Source organism: Rissa tridactyla, chromosome 4 (assembly GCF_028500815.1).
Source record: "Rissa tridactyla isolate bRisTri1 chromosome 4, bRisTri1.patW.cur.20221130, whole genome shotgun sequence".
Lineage (NCBI taxonomy): Eukaryota > Metazoa > Chordata > Aves > Charadriiformes > Laridae > Rissa > Rissa tridactyla.
The window spans coordinates 79,196,790-79,214,561 of record NC_071469.1 but is presented as its reverse complement, the minus strand read 5'-3'; the positions used below and the strand labels follow the sequence as shown (position 1 = coordinate 79,214,561).

At 43.6% G+C, this 17,772-nt stretch overlaps 1 protein-coding gene across 5 annotated transcripts in view; it reads right to left on the bottom strand.

Annotated features, from left to right (window-relative positions):
- Positions 1-305: 305 nt before the first annotated feature.
- ZNF423 (zinc finger protein 423) overlaps positions 306-17,772 on the bottom strand; it is a 274,882-nt gene continuing 257,415 nt past the window's right edge. For all 5 annotated transcript variants that reach the window (XM_054198169.1, XM_054198167.1, XM_054198168.1 and 2 more), the window contains one exon: positions 306-940. In XM_054198169.1, coding sequence (XP_054054144.1) covers positions 911-940 — 30 coding nt within the window. In that variant the 3' untranslated portion in view covers positions 306-910. The remainder of the gene's footprint in view (positions 941-17,772) is intronic.

Genomic DNA, 17,772 nt, shown 5'->3' with positions numbered 1-17,772 from the left:
AAAGTTAGGAGTATTTAAGAGTTAAGAGCTAAGAGTAGTTAAGCTAGCAACCCCTTTTCGCACACAGATTAGTAGAAGATGTTCTTACCTCACCTCAACCTACCGTGGGAGCCTGGGAGGCGCATCCAGGAGTGAGCACAACGCCAGGCGCAGGAACGCGGCTTTCACTTTCTCCCAATCTTCCTTCCTCCTGGGGTGAGAACGCTCTCCGCCGCCGAGGGAGCCATCACTTTGTGATTTACACACATCAGGCAGCAGTGGTGATGCAGCGTGCACTGACAGACAGACAACCGCTGACGCTAAGCTCATGTATTCCCTTTATTGAACTGTACTAGTTATTGCAATCAGATTAAGTCACATTTATAAAGCAGACCATCCAGTTGCACTGAAACCGATTATATTCATTACATAGTTTTAATCACTGTCCGGTGAACTGGCAAATCCAATCAAAGCATTAGTCTTTAATTAAAAAATTAAAAAGAAATATTCAGACAATAGCCAAGCAATCACATCACAATGCACAGTTATCTAAAATTGCAATTAAAAAGCAGTTAACAAAAAAGAAAAAAATCACACCTAATCTTTAACTATCAATATAATACAAGAAGCAACAAAGGGCAACAGCATCAAAGCAGATTTATCTAACACTATAAATTCAGTCAGAAGCAGAAGCTCTAAAGTACACTAGCTGAAGCAGGACAATAAAAAATACTGAGCATGGAATACTTTTAATCTCTTCCATTAATATTCATTTCCAGCTGCTTATAATAGCAGCGCCTCATGGCCAAATCATTAGAGTTTTACATCTGGGTTGCAAATGACACTTTGATTGGATGTAATGTTCAAATGGTCCTCCCCACTGTGCCACCGTCAAGTCTTCTGCAGAGAGGTGTCCTGTAGTGCCAGTGGCTCACTGTGCGTGCTGGCTCAATGTGTGGTTCTGGAAAGACGAAAAAAGGAGACATGCATGAGGGGCAGAATAATAGAAAGCATGCCCATACCCTCCTACTCAGTACCATTTATGCAGAGCTCGACATAAAAGCTTCTCAATTATTACAAAACAAAATGCAATAAAGAAAAAGTACTCATAAGTAACAGCTGCCAATATGACACATTTGCTTTGTTCTGACAGATCTGTTAATGCTGGCATGAACTTAGAAAAAAAATGCTGCAAGCCAAGTACAGCCATGAGGGTTTCTTTTTTTTTTTTTTTTTTTTTCCTTTCAATACATATAAAGAAAGTGGTAACACTTTATGGGCAAAAAATGCCTTTAGGGATTCCCTTAACTGTAACAATTAAAAAAAAAAATACCTGAATCGCGGGGGGAAACCTCACCATATTTTACTCTTTTATTCTCACTAGTACCGGGTGCAAGTACTGGCAGCAAGAGACACCAGATTGTGACACACACTTCTCAGTCCAAGAAATACTTCGGCAATAACAGCTGAACCGCCAGTTCAGGCACCAGGGTAATACCACCCAGCAGAAAAAAGGCTGGATGTGTAACCCAGAAGTTAAATCTCTTTAAAGACTAGACTTTGCTCTACATATTGCTTTCAGCAGTTGTATTTTTTTGTTCCCCTTTTTCCTTTTGGTAGATTTGTAATAGCCTCATGTCATCACGGTATCTCGCATCAGAGGATGCTGACCTGCCTTGCCATTTTGTGCAGGAGCCAATAAATCGCAAAGCCAACCTTGGAAGCGTATTTTTAGAGCAGCACCAATTCACCTACATTTTGTGTGCTGACTGAATCCCAGTCCTACATATAAGCTCAGCTTTATTTGTGTGACTATTCAACTATTTGAGCAACTAGAGATGCGCTTCATGGTGAGCTTTTCTTGAGGTGGGTTGCCAGCATCCCCAAATATAAAAATTCATTTGCATTATTTCAAGCCTAGGCAATTTTACTGGTCTCCATCTGCCTAATAACAGAGCCGGGCAAGTCCACCAGCTTGAAGAATAAGTTTTTAAACACGAGAATGAATTTTGAATCTGATTATTTATTTACAATCGCGAAGCTTTAAAATAAGATATTTTAACTTTTCATAAATCATCTGGTCCTTCTACGCTATCCACAGTTACATCTTGATCAGGAGAAAGCACGATCCTCCGCTTCATCCAGAGATGACAGCTCCCTGATGAACACCGTCTGTGGGAAGAGCTAATGGGCAGCCTGCGACGCGCGGGGCCAGGCGGCGGTGACCCCATTTGCAGGCAGGAGCATTTCTGGACTCTGCACTCCCAAAAAGTGACCACCAGGTGTCAGAAGTGCTGCTGAGTTCCTAAATCGTGGCAAAAGTTCTCTGCGATATTGTGCCGGGTGGGCAGCGAGGAAACTCCGCGCAATAATGGTCCGGCTTTAACATGGCCGGAGGTTACAGGGGCAGCACAAGCATCGGAGCTGGAAGGGGCCCTTGTGACATTAAATACAATCAACTGACGGAATCACAAAGTAACCGGTCCTTGTTTATCATAACCCTCTGAGCACATGCCAGTCTGTGACACGAACTATTTCAGAATCAAACCCCAGCAGCGCTGTGCAAAGACCTGGGAAGCTTATCAGGGGATGAAGCATTATACTCGAATAAACGTCAAGTGAATCGGCAGTTGAAACTACTTTGCTTTTAGACGATTCAACATCACCAAACATAAAATCCAGTGGCTTTTTACTTTGCTACACATGGAAATTTTCCTGGCCTTAGTAAGGAATGACCTTTGCAGTGCTGGATGTTATTCTCAAGTGAAATAATGACTTTATGGAAGAGCCCTACAGGCACAATGGCAGCACTGACAGGGAGCTTGTCCACTAAGCCCACCTAGGAAAGCATGGGAACGTGAAAGAATACACAGGCCTCTCTGCGCTCAGACATACTCCTCAGCATTTTAACAATGGCCATTTCTTGTGCGCATCATTACAGCTCTATTTTTAGGTCATCCTGAATATCAATTAAAAAAGCAAAAGGTTTACCATCTTCAAATCGAAAGAAGAGCTATTCATGGTAGACAAATCCATACTTATTTAGGCAGTGTGATTTAAAAGATAATGCACAATCAGCACTAGATGCATGACGCACGGTCTACAGTCAGGGAACATGATTTCAAACTTGTGTGGCTGCTGCATTGATTACACCAGGCAGGTCAATAAAGGAATGGTATGTGGCTCTAAATCTGATAATGAAGCTTTCACTGTGAGCCCTCCCTCCTCAAACATAGGTTAATAATATGTTCTGAACACTCCTAATACAACGAATATACACCCCTAATGCAATGAGTATACTGTGTTTGTGAGGAGAGTTTACACAAAGAAACAGATTATACTCAAATCCTGCAGCCATGCAGAGCTGGGTCAGGCAGGAGCTGAGAAACTAGCCGTGTCATAGGGCTATCAGTTAAAAAAAAATAAAAAAAATACATTTTTCATATGCAAATCTTGATTTTTGTCTTAATATCTTAATATATCTATTCCCCCTGCATGCATTACTGGCAGCCAAGATGCTCACTAGTCCCCAGACCAAGCAGTTAATAAATAGAGCCACATTTTATACAGGACCTCAGAAATGTATCTGTAACGCCTACGGACACAAGAGCCTGTGTGCCCTGAATCCCACCCCTGCCTTCCAGAGAGCAGATCCTGCACAAGCCACCTGCACAAATGTGCAAGTCCTGCGCGCCCAGGTGCTGGTGAACACCAGACCACCAGGTTCCTGCATGTGCAAATGCTGCATAACCACCACCAGAGCGTATTCAGAAGACCCACGAAAGCCTGCCCGTATCCTCTGCAACCAGTACAGGTTTCTCACCTATTAAAATGTATTTCAGACCACACAAACATGCTTTCCAAAAAAAGTCTGGCAACCTGTCTCCTATTGCTAGCAACTGTCACATCTTGTCTTCTTGCTTCTACTCCCTCCTCCCCGCGCGTGTGCAGCTCATTGGAATTGTGCTTTGCACATGTCAGAAAGCATCCGAGATGTTCAGTGCTTATGTCTCTTCTCTCACACGTGTGTTTCGCATATTTGACCCATGCTTTATCAAATAACTTTATTAGGCACCTCCGTGTGTGCTTACAGACAAATTCCCCTGGCTGACCAGACTTCCAGAACAATTGAAAAATAAGTAAATCCTGGCACTGAGGATGCCCCGTGCCTTAGCAGGAACAGCCTGCAGCCCCACGCTGCACTGGGCTGTTCCAGGCGGCAGAATGAAACCATAAAGGCTAGAAGGGAGCGAGCATTTTGAAACGTGTGATGCTGCAGGAATGCTTCTACCCAAGTAGCCTGAGGAAACTTCAGCCACCTTTCCAGCAGGAAGGTGGGCTGGCAGGAAATAGCTCAGGTGTGATTTTTTTAAATCTAGAAGTTATAGTTTAAAATAATAAAAAAAATATTAACGGTGATTTCCAAAGGAAAATAGAACAGCCACAAAACCGAAGCTTCTCCTTGCACATGCCTACCTGCTCACAAGGCCATTCATACACGCATGCATGTGGGGCCGGCAGGAGGCAGGACATAATTTGGAAGCTGAACAGTAAAAATGGCTCTTCACAGCTCCTGTTAGGCCCCCTGGCTCACGCACGGCTCACAGCTGATACCCCACTGAATACATCATTCTGAGACATTATTGCAGCTGGAAAACTCTACAGCAGCACTAAGTCACCTGTCAAGATCAAGTAAGTCACAGCTTATTTATAGGACAAGGTTGGAAAATTTCTTCTTTTCTTTTCTTGATAATCATGCAAAATGGATAGCAAATCCGTTAGCCACGTCAGGGGGAAAAATGCAACTACCCCAAGCCTCGGGGCTGTCGCAGTGTTTAAGTGGAATTTTCTACTGGCTGCACAATCCCCAAATGAACCATTTGCGGAAGTGTCTGTGACCAAAGAACTGGGCGACGGGTTTTGCAGGAAATAAAAGATTTCAAAGAATGGTTGATTATTGTCCGTGTAGATACTGATTGCTCTCCAGATCTTCCCTGGGGACACCCCCTGCCTGCCCTCTGGATGCGGATCAAGCCATTTGTGCAGGACATCTACAATGAATATTTCTCTGTTTTTCTACATGCATTATTATGAAAACACTGGCACGACAATCTCCATTTTCAGAGCACCGTGTCAAGAAGGAAAGCATCAGGCTTGAAAGATGATCACTTACAGCAGTTCAAAGAACTCTTACAAGCTATATAAAGATCCAGAGAAAAAACACACACAAAAAGGCAGCACATGATGGAGCAAAGCTCCAAGCCAGGCAGTCAAGCTGGGAGTCTCCCACACTGCAGCGACGTTCACTGCCAACAAGTCACAGGTGTACTACACAGGAGCAGGTGAAAAAAATAAAATGCAACTGCAAGGGGTGTGATAATGGTTTGGGGCCATAATACATCCAGTCTATAGTGCCACTGTGCATCTGTTACGTATTTAGATATTTTGTACCAGCCGTTTAGAGTTACACTGTCTATGTGCGTGAGCATATACACCTAAAAAAACATATGTTATGCAGAGGCTAAGAAATGGCACAACAAGGCTGGTGGTGCCCACCACCCTCAAGTGAAATTCGTAAGCCTTCTGCAGTGTTACGCAGAGATTGGGACTCTGATGAAAGGTTATAAAGCCTCCCTTCCCCCTTTCAAATCCCATTAAAATGAACAGAAACCATTCCTCAAATCATTTCAACAGGAATTATACAGATAATAGATTAGTGCGACAAACGACCAACGCGGAACTTCACTGGTGATTAGCCATCGGGCGGGCCATGCGCAGGAGCAGGCCCAGTGTTTCCCTCCCTGCCTCTCCCCACCTCCCAGCCCAGTTTCCACCACCCCTTCAGGCACCGTCCGGCTCCAAGCCAAGGATCAGGGTCTCAGGGTCTCGGCTGGGGACCCCTCGGGGTTGTGCCCCCTCGTCCCCGTTCTCTCTCCTTTGCCCCTTACAGAGCGGGGCTGGGGGGGACAAGAGCAGCGATCCCTCCATCGACTGTCAACGCACACAGCTTGCCAGACAAAAACTAAACCTCAGATTCAGATGTTGACTTGAAGCAAAGGTTCAAGTCTCACATTTGAACATATATATAAAAAAAGACAAAACAAAACCTCCAAATTGCTACAAACAGAAGTTAGAGTGTCTAAATATTTACGAAATACCATCTGCAGCGTTCTTTTCTCAAACAGTGTTTTGCATCTTTTGAATTCCAACTGGTCCAAAAGTCTTTCAACCATTATTCCTCATTATATATCCACACGCACACACACTTCTGCACACAGGTACTATTTCCCTCTAACAGCAATCCATAAAGATGAAAATCTTTATGCCTTGACTTTATAAAGGGATTACTTTAGGCAGAGGACACAGGACGACCCTTGCTTTAGCCATTGGAGATTATGCTCTCTACAGAAAGCTGTGAGCCTTAAATTGGTGCTGCTCTAATCCTAAACTGGAGAGGCATTCAAGGGATGCCATGACCCAGAAGAGCAAGAGGAAAAAACCTAAATTAAAAAAAAAAAAAAGGCAAAAAAAAGAGCACACACTGAAGGGGGGTGGGGAAGGAGAGAGAAAGGGAAAAAAGGAAAGCAGGCTTGCTTTCCAGGATCAGCCTATTTATTATTATTTTTAATTTCTGGTTGTTACTTTCCCTTTGCTATCAGACTCTAAAGAAAAATCACCTTTGCACCCCCTTGCAGTTTGTATGTGCTTATTTTTAGAACTGTTTGACAATTATCCAAGGGTCTAAGACTAACAGATGGCCTGTCTTAAAGCCTCATATGTTCACTAGTTTGCACTTCTGACAAACAGTAAATGTACTCAAGAGCGTGCCATAAACAGGGCTGAATGAATACTCAGAACACAATTTAGTTAATACACTTCATTAAAACTGATAGTGGTAACCAATGTTTCCTGTAAAACCAGGTGTTAATTCCCCTTCCAGTTGTTTCAGGTAACTCTTACCCAGTGACATTTATGTGTTTAGATCCTAGTTTTTCAGGAAATACAGTATTACTTCTTTCTTTTCCCCTGGTATTTCAGCCACCGCACAAAATGCATGTAACAAGTGAACTCCAAGTTATCATGGTACTCAATAAAAAAAAAAAATTGTCAGGCAAGACAGGTTCACATGTCCCTTCTTTATTTGAAGAATCCCTTGAAATGGAGGTAGAGGCAAACGAAAGGTGGCACATCCTTTGTGAAAGGAAACGGCTGCCTGTGTTACTGCTTCCTTCATCTCTGAGCATCTGATAGCTTGCCACGCGTCAGTCAGTCCCCGTGTCAGCACGCTTTGAGATGGCACTTCAACAAATGCAGTTAGGAAGCTGTCCTTTACAAGTTATTGAACCAAGAAAAAAAAATAAAAATCACTTCCAGTGCCTAAGAAAATACGCCTGGAGGTTTGGTGTCAGCTGAAAAGCGAAGTTGCCTGTTTCCAATGAAAAGATCTGCACCTGAGTTACTCTGACGCTTGCACATAATTACTGTGGGGCCAAATGGACCTTTCGCTGGTACTGGGATACAGGACAGCTGGCCCTGGCGCCCCCGGGGTTTCTGTACCCGCTGGGGAGGCTGAGCAGCCCCCCCTCGGTGCCCGCTCACCCAGGGGACACCCCGAGCCACCCCCGGAAACCTGCCCGGCTCCTCCGGCAACCAGGACCTGGCACTTCGTCTGGAGTCGATGGGAAGATTCAGAACTTGTAAAATATTTACAGGGGGGAAAAGCTGCTCCACACATGACTGACTATAAGCTGTCTGCTTTTTTTTTAAAAAATAAATCTTTTTCCGTGGCTGGCATGTCTCTATACTGAAATGCAAGTGCCCGGGTGTTGGTGTGTAAAACGCAGGCAGCCCCCGGCGCAGCCCCCGCCCCGCTGCCTGCCTTTGTTCTGCACCCCGGGGGCTGCGCGCTCGCTGCCGCGCTGCCTCGTCCCGACACTACACTTGCTCAGTTTCATTTCTATACTTACGCCGCTTCTGTTAATTTTAATGTATTCTTGAATTTTGATAGGTGTTTCTGTGTTATTCCAGGTTTGAAAAATTACCGTTTTATACAAATACCTTTCTTAGAGCTATTTTTCCCAGCGCCAGCCTTTTCTCACACCGGCTAAGTATTTTATAGATGATTTATGAATTTAATTTCTCTTCTAATTCAGGTTGTTTAGTCCTAATCAGACTTTGACAACTCACCTAACATGCTTTCCCATTTCCACTTGAGACTAATAATTCTGTATCATCAGTCTTCTAGACCTGCCGTCTCTTTCTATTCTTCTGTAAAACCTCAGAATAAACCAAGGTGAGCCTATTACAAGTGAACTCCAAATGTGAGCCTAAGCCTGGCATAGCCTCTCATACTCGATTAAATGCCTCACCGAAAAGTCTATACGCTTCTTCCAAAAACACTGGGTAAAAGGCTGAAGCACAAAAGCAAACTGAAGCCTTTGGGAAAATCTCCTTACCACGGCACTTTGGAAATAAAAACCACGGGAGAATACATTATTAAGAGATAACCGGAGTCTTCTGTTAGAGAAACTAGCCGTAAACACGCCATGATTCACTGAGGCACCCAATGAAACCAGGGAGCTAATAATACCTGTCCTGAGGGACCGCACGCTCCTGAGGATTTCACTCAGAAATGCAAATTTATCAGCGTCCTTGTGACTTGTAGTCGACAGCATGCCATGTGCAACATCAAAATAAGCTGGGGGAAGAACCTTACACTTCCTAAATGTAAAGGGAGAGGGACAAATTTAATTACTGTTGTCAGAAGTGCATAAAAGCAGAATATTGTTAGGATTTCTCCACTTCTCCCTTTAGCCTGACCATCTCTCCCTGCCTGGATCCCGGAGCTGTTTGTTGCTGATCCCGAGAGCAGAAGGGGGTTTGCAGGATCCCAGCATGCCGCTCTGCCGACAGCACCTGGTGCTTTACCCTCGGCTTGCTCAGCCCACGTTCTCCTGGGGAGCTGGTCCCGCAGGCGCCCCGCTGCTCAGGGCCACGGCCACCCCTGTGCCTCCACGGAGGTGGTCACCCACCCGGCGTGCAGCAGCACGTGTGTCCTTCACCTGACTTCGAAGCAACCCTCCAAAGCTGTCCTAAGGAATGCAAACACCTTGCTTCCAGTCTGGTTTCAAATCTAAACCACACACTAATCGGAAAAAGCATCTACTGCCCACAGGAACACTCCTTTGCTGGTGCTACGCCAAAGATTTCGACGCACAACCCAGTGCTGACCTGCTTTTATCTACTTATGGGTCCTACTCAGGGAAGCAATGTGTTTCAAAATCATTTGCAGGAGAAAAACCATTTTCCAGGAATACTTCTTAGGTATTCCTCTCTAAACCATGATTTGTTGATTTATTTGAAGCCTATCTGAAGCATGTCTTGTTAATCCCTCCTTGATCTAAGGTAAATCACATTGCAGAATCCAGTTAATTGTTCATTTCTGTGAGGGCTGGCATCATCATTATGGGACCCTTTGTGACTCTTCTATAAATATGAAATAATTTCCTGATTTGGTTTTTATTATAGGACCAGGACAGCATCCCTCTCACACTCTTTTTTCTCAAAAAGTACTTAAGAGCAAAAGAGAAACGCGTTACACAGTACCTTTAGCAGTCACCAGTCAAAATGCATAGACAAAAGCTTCATTGAGTGACTGTTTCCATGGGAATATAACCCAAGAAAAGCCAGTAAATTCAAAGTTGAACCTAAAACTGGCTCCTTAACTTGCCCTGCTATTCTTCAGTATGGCAAGGGTCACTGAACACCGTCTGATTTTTTGTAGCTTTTTTTCTGCAGCAGTTAGGTATTGCTGGTGCTAAGGACCAGGTATAAAACAGTCTCAGCCTTAACTGTGAATTTTAATGCAAACATTGTCGGTGGCACACCTTGCACTCGTCACTTAGACCACATCCTCCACTGGATGATGGAAGCAGCAGCTGAACCAAGTTCCTGGGACCAAACAAGCAAATGGGGACATGGGGACAGCCCCACTCCACGCGAGCCCTGCCTGCCCGCTGTCCTGCTCTCGGCAGCTCTTTTAAAAAGCAGCAACTAAAGTAAAATTCTCTCTAATGGAATACTGATCTGACAATTTGCATTGCCTTGTGTTATGGATACCTTTCTCTTAGAGCCAGATAAATATTCCCGTCACGTGGCGCCCACATACAGCTCAGACTGACAAAATGGCTGGTCAGTGACCTGTTGCCTTGGACGTAATGGCTGTTATTGCTGGTTTCTAATTTCAAAAGAGGCATAAAAATCCTCCAGCGCAAGTCTCTCTGCTATAAAATAGCACGGCCACAGTTTATAGAAGTACTTTACATGCCTCCCCATTAGTGTACATGCCACCAGCAGTGCAGAAATCTGCAGACAGGATTGTGCTCAGCCCACTGCCCTGAGGAATTAACCCCAGAGGAGCTAGCAGTGTGAAAGAGCCAGGCAGGATTTGCTCCCATAAGTAAAAGAAGAGCCAAAATACCACCAACATGAGCCGTCTCCTCCAAGACATCACAAGACAAAATAAGCGAGGCAACTTTGCTGTGGTATGTGTGTGAAACAACTGTAACTGTTAAAAAATGGGATTTTCCAGCCATTGCTGCTCCATTACAACAGCGTCACTGGTCTCAGGAAAACCTGCCTTCTAAACAGCAAGATGCTACATTTTAAACAATTGTGATTTCATGCAAAGACAAAGAGCATGCGTCGGCCCCAAAGGAGGTCGAATTTTTCAGAAGTAAATATGTTCTAAACCTCCTCTCTACTCCTTCTACAGACACAGTAATGTAACGCACCGATGACAGATACGCTACACGCAGTCAAACCTCAATGCCCATGGCAATTTATTCAGGTTTAACTGTGCAACAGAAACAAATGAGGAGGCTCGGTGGTCAGGCAGGACTCTCCCCAGGGCTGGCGCGGCGCAGGCAGTGCTTTGGCTGTCTCTGCATGGTGCAAAGCTGGAGCAATGTGGTTCTGCAGACGTGCTCTGCACAGAGGCGGCCTGGGGCGGGGGTGTGTGTGCTGCCTGCCCAGGACATGGCACAGAAGACACACGAGATGCTCTGCAGAGAATCAGCTCAAGCACGGCTGAGTTGATAAGCTCAGGACTTGCTGTTGCCCAATCTGGGCTGGCTCATGCGGAGTTGGGGTGACGGAGCCTCGCTGAACCCAAGCTGACCTCACACAAAGCTATGAGCCATCTCTACACTGATCCCATCAGCATAGACCATCTTATCTCTATCATCTAGATTTTTCCAACCAACCCCATCACCTCATTAAGGATGCACATTTAGTATATTGCAAGTTATTCCATTAACATGAAATGTTGCCTGCACGGCCGGGTCACTGCACACGCACACCCGGCCCCTGCAGCAAACATTCACGTCCCGTCTTCAGCTAACACAAGCAGAAACCGCAGAAAAGGCACAATCTGGAAACAAGCTGTACTCTAAATTATTTTACCTTTCTTCCTTTCCCCTCTGCTTAAAAGGAGATATGACACTACTCTCAAAATACAATGTTAAAGCACAGTATTAATTACACAAACATTATTACATGGCCAAATATACTTCTCTGAAAGCAACCTCAGAACGAGCGACAAGCAAGGCTGCTCCGGGGCTGCTTTCAGGTCCCTGAAAGTAGACTGGGCTGAAAATACCACCAACCTTTCCGACAAGAGCACGGAGGTGCAGGCAATGACAGCCCTATACACAAGCCCAGCTGCGGAAAGGCAAGTTACCGACTGATTTTCTAACTATTTCTTCTTTTGTTCTTTTTTTTTGTTCTTATCAGGCCGCATTTTTTCCTGACTACTCATCACACTAGCTCCATGTATCTGACCTCGGAGAGCAATGAGGATAGGTATGGCAGTGAAGAGTTATCAGGAGTCTCTCTCATGCTCTTTAAAATCACTCTGGGAAAACTGTCCCTCAGGATCTGGTGGCAAGGCAGGACCTGCGTCCTCAGCTCGCTGCAGGAGCCGGGGCTGGAGCCACTGCTCCCGCTGGACGAGGAGATAAACCCCAGGATTGCACCCTAAATCTCCCACTCAGCAAATCAGAGGTACACCCAAGGCCTTTTGAATTTCTTCATTCAACTGTTTTTCAAATCCCTTTTAACAGTAAAAGTGGTGGGGGCTCTGCCGGCAACACAGCAGTAGGCAACGGCAGTACAGTATCACTCCAGGATTTCCTGTCTGGAATCTAGGCTTCACGTCTGAAATACAACACACACGCAACATTTGTACGACTGAGGAAACACAAGATGCTTGCCATACATTTATTATCTTCCTGGGGAAATGATATAGAGGACAAAAGAGACTATATTTACTCCCTCCCCAGCTGCTTTTACAATCTAATAATTTATTTCTCCTGGACATAAATTTCAGATTTAAACGAAATCCCCGAAACCTAAAGATGCTGCATGGTAGAGGCTAGGGCAGTATTTCTTTCTATTTTGGAGACGGAGTGCTTAATGCATTGCTCTGTTAACCAGTAGCCTTAAATTTTGGGGGTAAAAAAAAGAGACAACCAATTAGACTGTGGCAGACCCTAGATGCAAATACAGGCGACTGTGATTACCACCTTCATACACAGAGTTAAAAATATCTGGTTATTGAAAATTATTTTCTCAGTCTATGGGGGTTTATCTAGGTTTAGGCTGAGATGTTTATTTTTTCTGCAGCAGCCATACTGGGGGATTCTTTTACAACATTTTCCTTACACAGTCACTATATATCATTCCCATTTCTGAAAACTGAGGTGCTTTCTATGATGTAAGAAATCTCTGCAATTAGAAACAACCATATCCTGTTTCAGAAAAATAAAACAAATAAAACACATCTCCAAACCCTTCTAGTCAGCAGCTAAGAAAGCAGTGCTCTTAAGGCAAATGTAAAAATCCAGGGTATAAATTCATGTTAACTGTTACAAATATATCCATCTGTTCACAGACTAACTAGTGACTGAAACTGATGAATCCACTGAAATGTAATTTTCGAGCCCACTAGCGTCTGTTCTCTTCTAGTAATAAAGTAAATGCTTTTCAATAACTGTGCTGCTTTTGAATGCCAATTTCCATTTAAGTAGGTTTGGGTTCTCTCTAAAAAAAAAATTTATTTTTTTTTTTTTAAATTAAAATGGCAAATGCCTTTTCTTTCCAAAGGTCAAACTAAGCTTTTAAAGAACAAGCAACATTTCAGCAAGGCAGAGAGGACAAAACTCCAATCAGATAAATGGGCTGTGTAATGATTGAGAACCACGGCTGCCTCAGGTTTTCTGAATGGGCTGTAGGATAGAATTTGGCACAAAGAGTCTGATGTTGAAGCTTATATCTCTTTTACTGCAGACAAGAAATTCACTAAAATATATAAATAATGAATGTGGCTGGGGATCTCTGCTGGTACTACTGCGGTTCTGCAAGATGCAGGAGCAGAAACATACACTGCTCCATGTTTTTGTTATTAGTGAATCCTTGTTCTCCAACAATAAACACAGAATATTTTATCTGAAATGGCTTCTGCAGCACACACAATATAAGTTTCAGCTCTCTAAAAGTGCCAGCAAATTGCAGAAAGATAAGTTACAAAGACGTACCTAATTTGCTGTGATGAATTGTGTGCATGCTTCAGTGATCAAAACTGCAGCTGAGACCTATTATATTTAATGATCTAGACATTTCTTGTGAAAACACTCAGGCATATACTGTTATGTCTGGACAAGCATCCCCGTTTTGCTTTAGCAGCAAGCAAATGAAGAGACTGAACTTTTAAAAGGATGCTGTACACCACCTTTGATGAGGTCTTCAAAACAGAGGCTGATCAAGCTCCGCTATTTTCCTTAAATAATGCTTACGCTCTGCCCTTTCCAGTGCAGCATCCCTCTTCCTTTGAAAACTGAAGTCAGTTCCTTTGGATGCTAGCGACACTTACAGGAGGAACCAGAGCTACTCCGTGCCCAGACCCCAAACTGCGTTCCACAGCACTACTACAGCAGAAGAAAACCAAAGGGGCTGTATTAGAGATCTCACCAGCAAAGAAAAATTGTGACAAGGCTTTTTGGAGAGAAAACAAAACAAAAAAATTTTTTTTTGCCTACATATTACAAAAATCTTCTGTTTCTAGATTAAGGACTGTGTCCTGCTTTGAAAAGCATGTGCTACCAAGCCCAGCAGGGCCAAGCAGTGGTGCCTGGATCTGCTGTCCCTGAGGACACTGTCCCCGCACAGCCAGCTGTGCTGATGGCCCCACTTCCAGACCTACAGCTTATGGCCCCTTTGCTCTGTGGCTCTACACAGAGCAGCAGGAAACGGGGCTTCTTACCACCTTCCTACAGGGACAGGAATTTCACCTTGTGAAGATATGAAGGACTTCTGAATAAAAGGTCTGAGGCTTCCAGGGCTTTATGTCTGGCTCCTTGAAAAATTTTCCAGCGTGGAATTGGGTATATTCAACCTCTGCCTTTCCAAATTTGTAAAACAGGAAAAAACAATCTCATAAAAAGTGCTGTTAAGCTCAATTCATTCACAATTATAAAAATGACAGAAATCTACAGAGAGCAGCCACACAGAATATTCTTGCCGCCACACATTCAAGAGGTCATTTTCTCCTTCCTTTATCAGTTCGAACCTCTTTCTGTCATTCATTGCTCAACAAAAACAGAGCAAAACACAAACATGGGTGTTTGACTCCAGAAATAAGAATTTCAATGTGCTATTTCATTCATCTGAGGAGCTGCTAAATACTATCACAGTGGTAATTTGTGATAGTGTGGTAAAGAATGAAGAAAAGGTATTTGTTAATTGTTGACATAACAAAATTAATTTTCCATCCCTAAACTTTTTCTCATGTCTCCTGTGAGCTCTGATGCAATGTTACTGACTGGCACTGCTGAAATGCCAACTTGCATTTCTCAACCTTAATTTCTCTCTAAATGTCATTAGTAATTGTTATTGCCAGACCAGAGAGTGCAATCTGGTCTTTCCGAAAGAAAATCCATTTCTCATTTCTTCTCCTGTGCCTCCTCCTTTTGGTCAAGGATGGATGTTTAACAAAGCCCGTGTGCTCTGTTTCCAAGAAGATGGGAATGCATTAATATATCTGGAAGTAAAACATTCCTGCTTTATTTATTTGCGTATAGATGCCTGGATCTTTATGAATACCAAACTGGATATTCAGAAGGGTCTTTTATACGCATCTTTCAAGAACACTAACAAGTCTTAATTGAATAAGTCTAACAAGTAGGGGAAGGAAACACCCTTTAATTTGTGCATACAGACTCCTCCCTGGACGCTTCCATAAATTACTAGTTTTGGTGGGCAACAATGTTGTCAAATATAAAAGTGTATTATATGATTTTTCTCTCTGTCACATGGAAAACAAACCTCCTCGGTGAGATACGTAAACTGGTCTAGCTTTGGTCTGGATTAATGTATCACCCTCCTTTGCCCAGGCAGTAAAAATGCTCTCCACCACAAAGAGGGGAGGCGAGTTTAGACATCTGTGTGCAAAGGAAAACCTGCAAGTGTAAAAGGTTGGCTCCTTGCACATCTCTGTATATCGCACCAGCCATTTGTACAGTTATTTGCAGCTCCTACAAAATTTGGTCTCCAGTACTTAGAGGCAAGCAGTACCTTGGCACTTCTGAGTCAATTTTAGGAGAGACTCTGTGTGTCATGACAGACCTTTAACTGGGCTCCCCATAATCAACACATCTTACATTTGCACGTCTGCATTACATTTTGTAATGTATATAAAGTAATTAGGACAGAGCTAGGCTGCGTTTCCATATCCATTAACTAAAGGCATCTTATCTCAGAATAAATAGACGTTTGGACATTTCCAGCCAGGAATTGTGCTTTCAATAAACACAATTGATGCATATACATTGTCTCTTGGCGGATTACACTCCTGCCCATCTGTTGGGATGGCATGGTGCCTACGCAAAAGTTGGTTGGACCCTTGCCCTAGGGCATAGATGACAGGCAACGACGGGTTTAGCTGGGCAGCCTGAGCTCCGGATCCAAGTGCCATCTCTGCTGTAGGAAGCCCCTTCTGTGTGCCAGCGCTGCCACATTGGAACGACATGCCTCCTTACACTTGATCACACATGTTGACACTTGGGTGCGCTTAAGTGCATTAATGACTGAAACGATGCCTTTCACCTGGCTCCCTTCTTTTTTTCCCCCTGCTCTGCATCGCTGCTGGGTTTTCTGCACATGTTAATGCGAAGTTGCATACACTTTGTTAGGCAGGACCAGCCACAGAACGGCATCAATGGTGTAAGAAATGAAGGAGGATTTTTTTGCGATGGGACATGCTACTCCAGTGCCAGACGTTTCTAAGCTTCATCTCAGGTGAGTCTTTGCAGACTTGAGAGATCTTTCTGCGCCTCATTGAAGAGACCTCAGTGATGATAAAGATGCAGCAATATATTGATCAGAATCATCTTTCTAAATGAAAAAATGCTACACCTTGTCACTACGTCAAACACAGGGCAGTTCAAGATTTCTGCACCATCCTCCGTTTCAACAGAATTGGCCACAAAAAGAGGCCATGCCATCTGGATTACGTGGCTGCTCCAACAGCATCCCCAGCCCCAGACACAGGAAACGCCGCCTCACTTTGTGCTGGAGAAGAAGGTGCTGACAAATCACACAGAGGTGCATGAACACGAGCAGCCCCTGCTCTTACGTACGGCATTAACCTCTGCGGATGTCAGGCCCAGGAGACCTCTGGCATCACCCGCACAGATCCTCAGCCGCTGCTGCTGCGGAGCCCAGCGACAGCCCCACACAGTCAGCGATGGTGCTTCTTAGCTTTGGTCCTTAACGAGAGCCTGTTCCTAACCCCAAATTTTTACACAGGCATATATTCATCCTCCCCTGAATTTAAACATATGTATTGAAAACCAGAGACCTAATAGGTAAAACTCTTTCCTACTGTGACAACAGATCAGAGATAAAATTTGTGGTTTTGCAGTCCATAAAGAACGTTCAGGCAGACAGACTCAACATGATGGGTATGTGCCTACAGCACTTTTAATTTTTAATTATTGTTAGTTATAATTATCTGACTGCGTCTGAATGAAACCCAGCAATATGGCTGGAATAGATTTTGGTATTCTTGTAATTTATTAGCTTTGTAACTACTAATAATTAAAATTTAACAATACTCCAAGCACCATAGCAACATTTTTTTAAGAAACGCTAGCCAAATTTGCTAGGATAACTGACTAGGTCATTTTCAGGATTTTAAAGGAGGATTAACATTAAAAAAAAAAAAAAAAAAAGGAAAGAGAGATAACAGTCTCTTATGTGCCTAACCAAAATGCAAGGTACAAATTCTGTTATTAAAAAAAAAAATGGATTTTACTTGCAGAAAATTAATTCAACATGTGATTTTGTGGGTGCTTCACATGAAACATAGAAGCTTGTGGTTTGTTTCCAGCAAGAAGCTCCTGGTGTTCAACATCTAAGTCACACATAAGTTCTGAAATACAGCAAAAGTTATGTTAAGTGAAAGTACTGCCTTGAGATAGAGACACATGTCAGGTCCCATTTGTCCTGCCGTTCACACACACACCCCCAAGGAAAAATATTTTATGCAACTTCATCAGAATACCATAGATTTGCTTTTCTCTCACTGACTGTATGGACACTGGAGCCCAGAAGCACCGAGATATTTCAGAGTGTTGCAGGCACATAGGGCTGTTTGGAAGAAAAATTTTACTCCTATTTAAGTAAGCTTTCTTGTGCCCCCAGGAACTAGGTAAAGCCCATTTTTCAAGTAGGAGC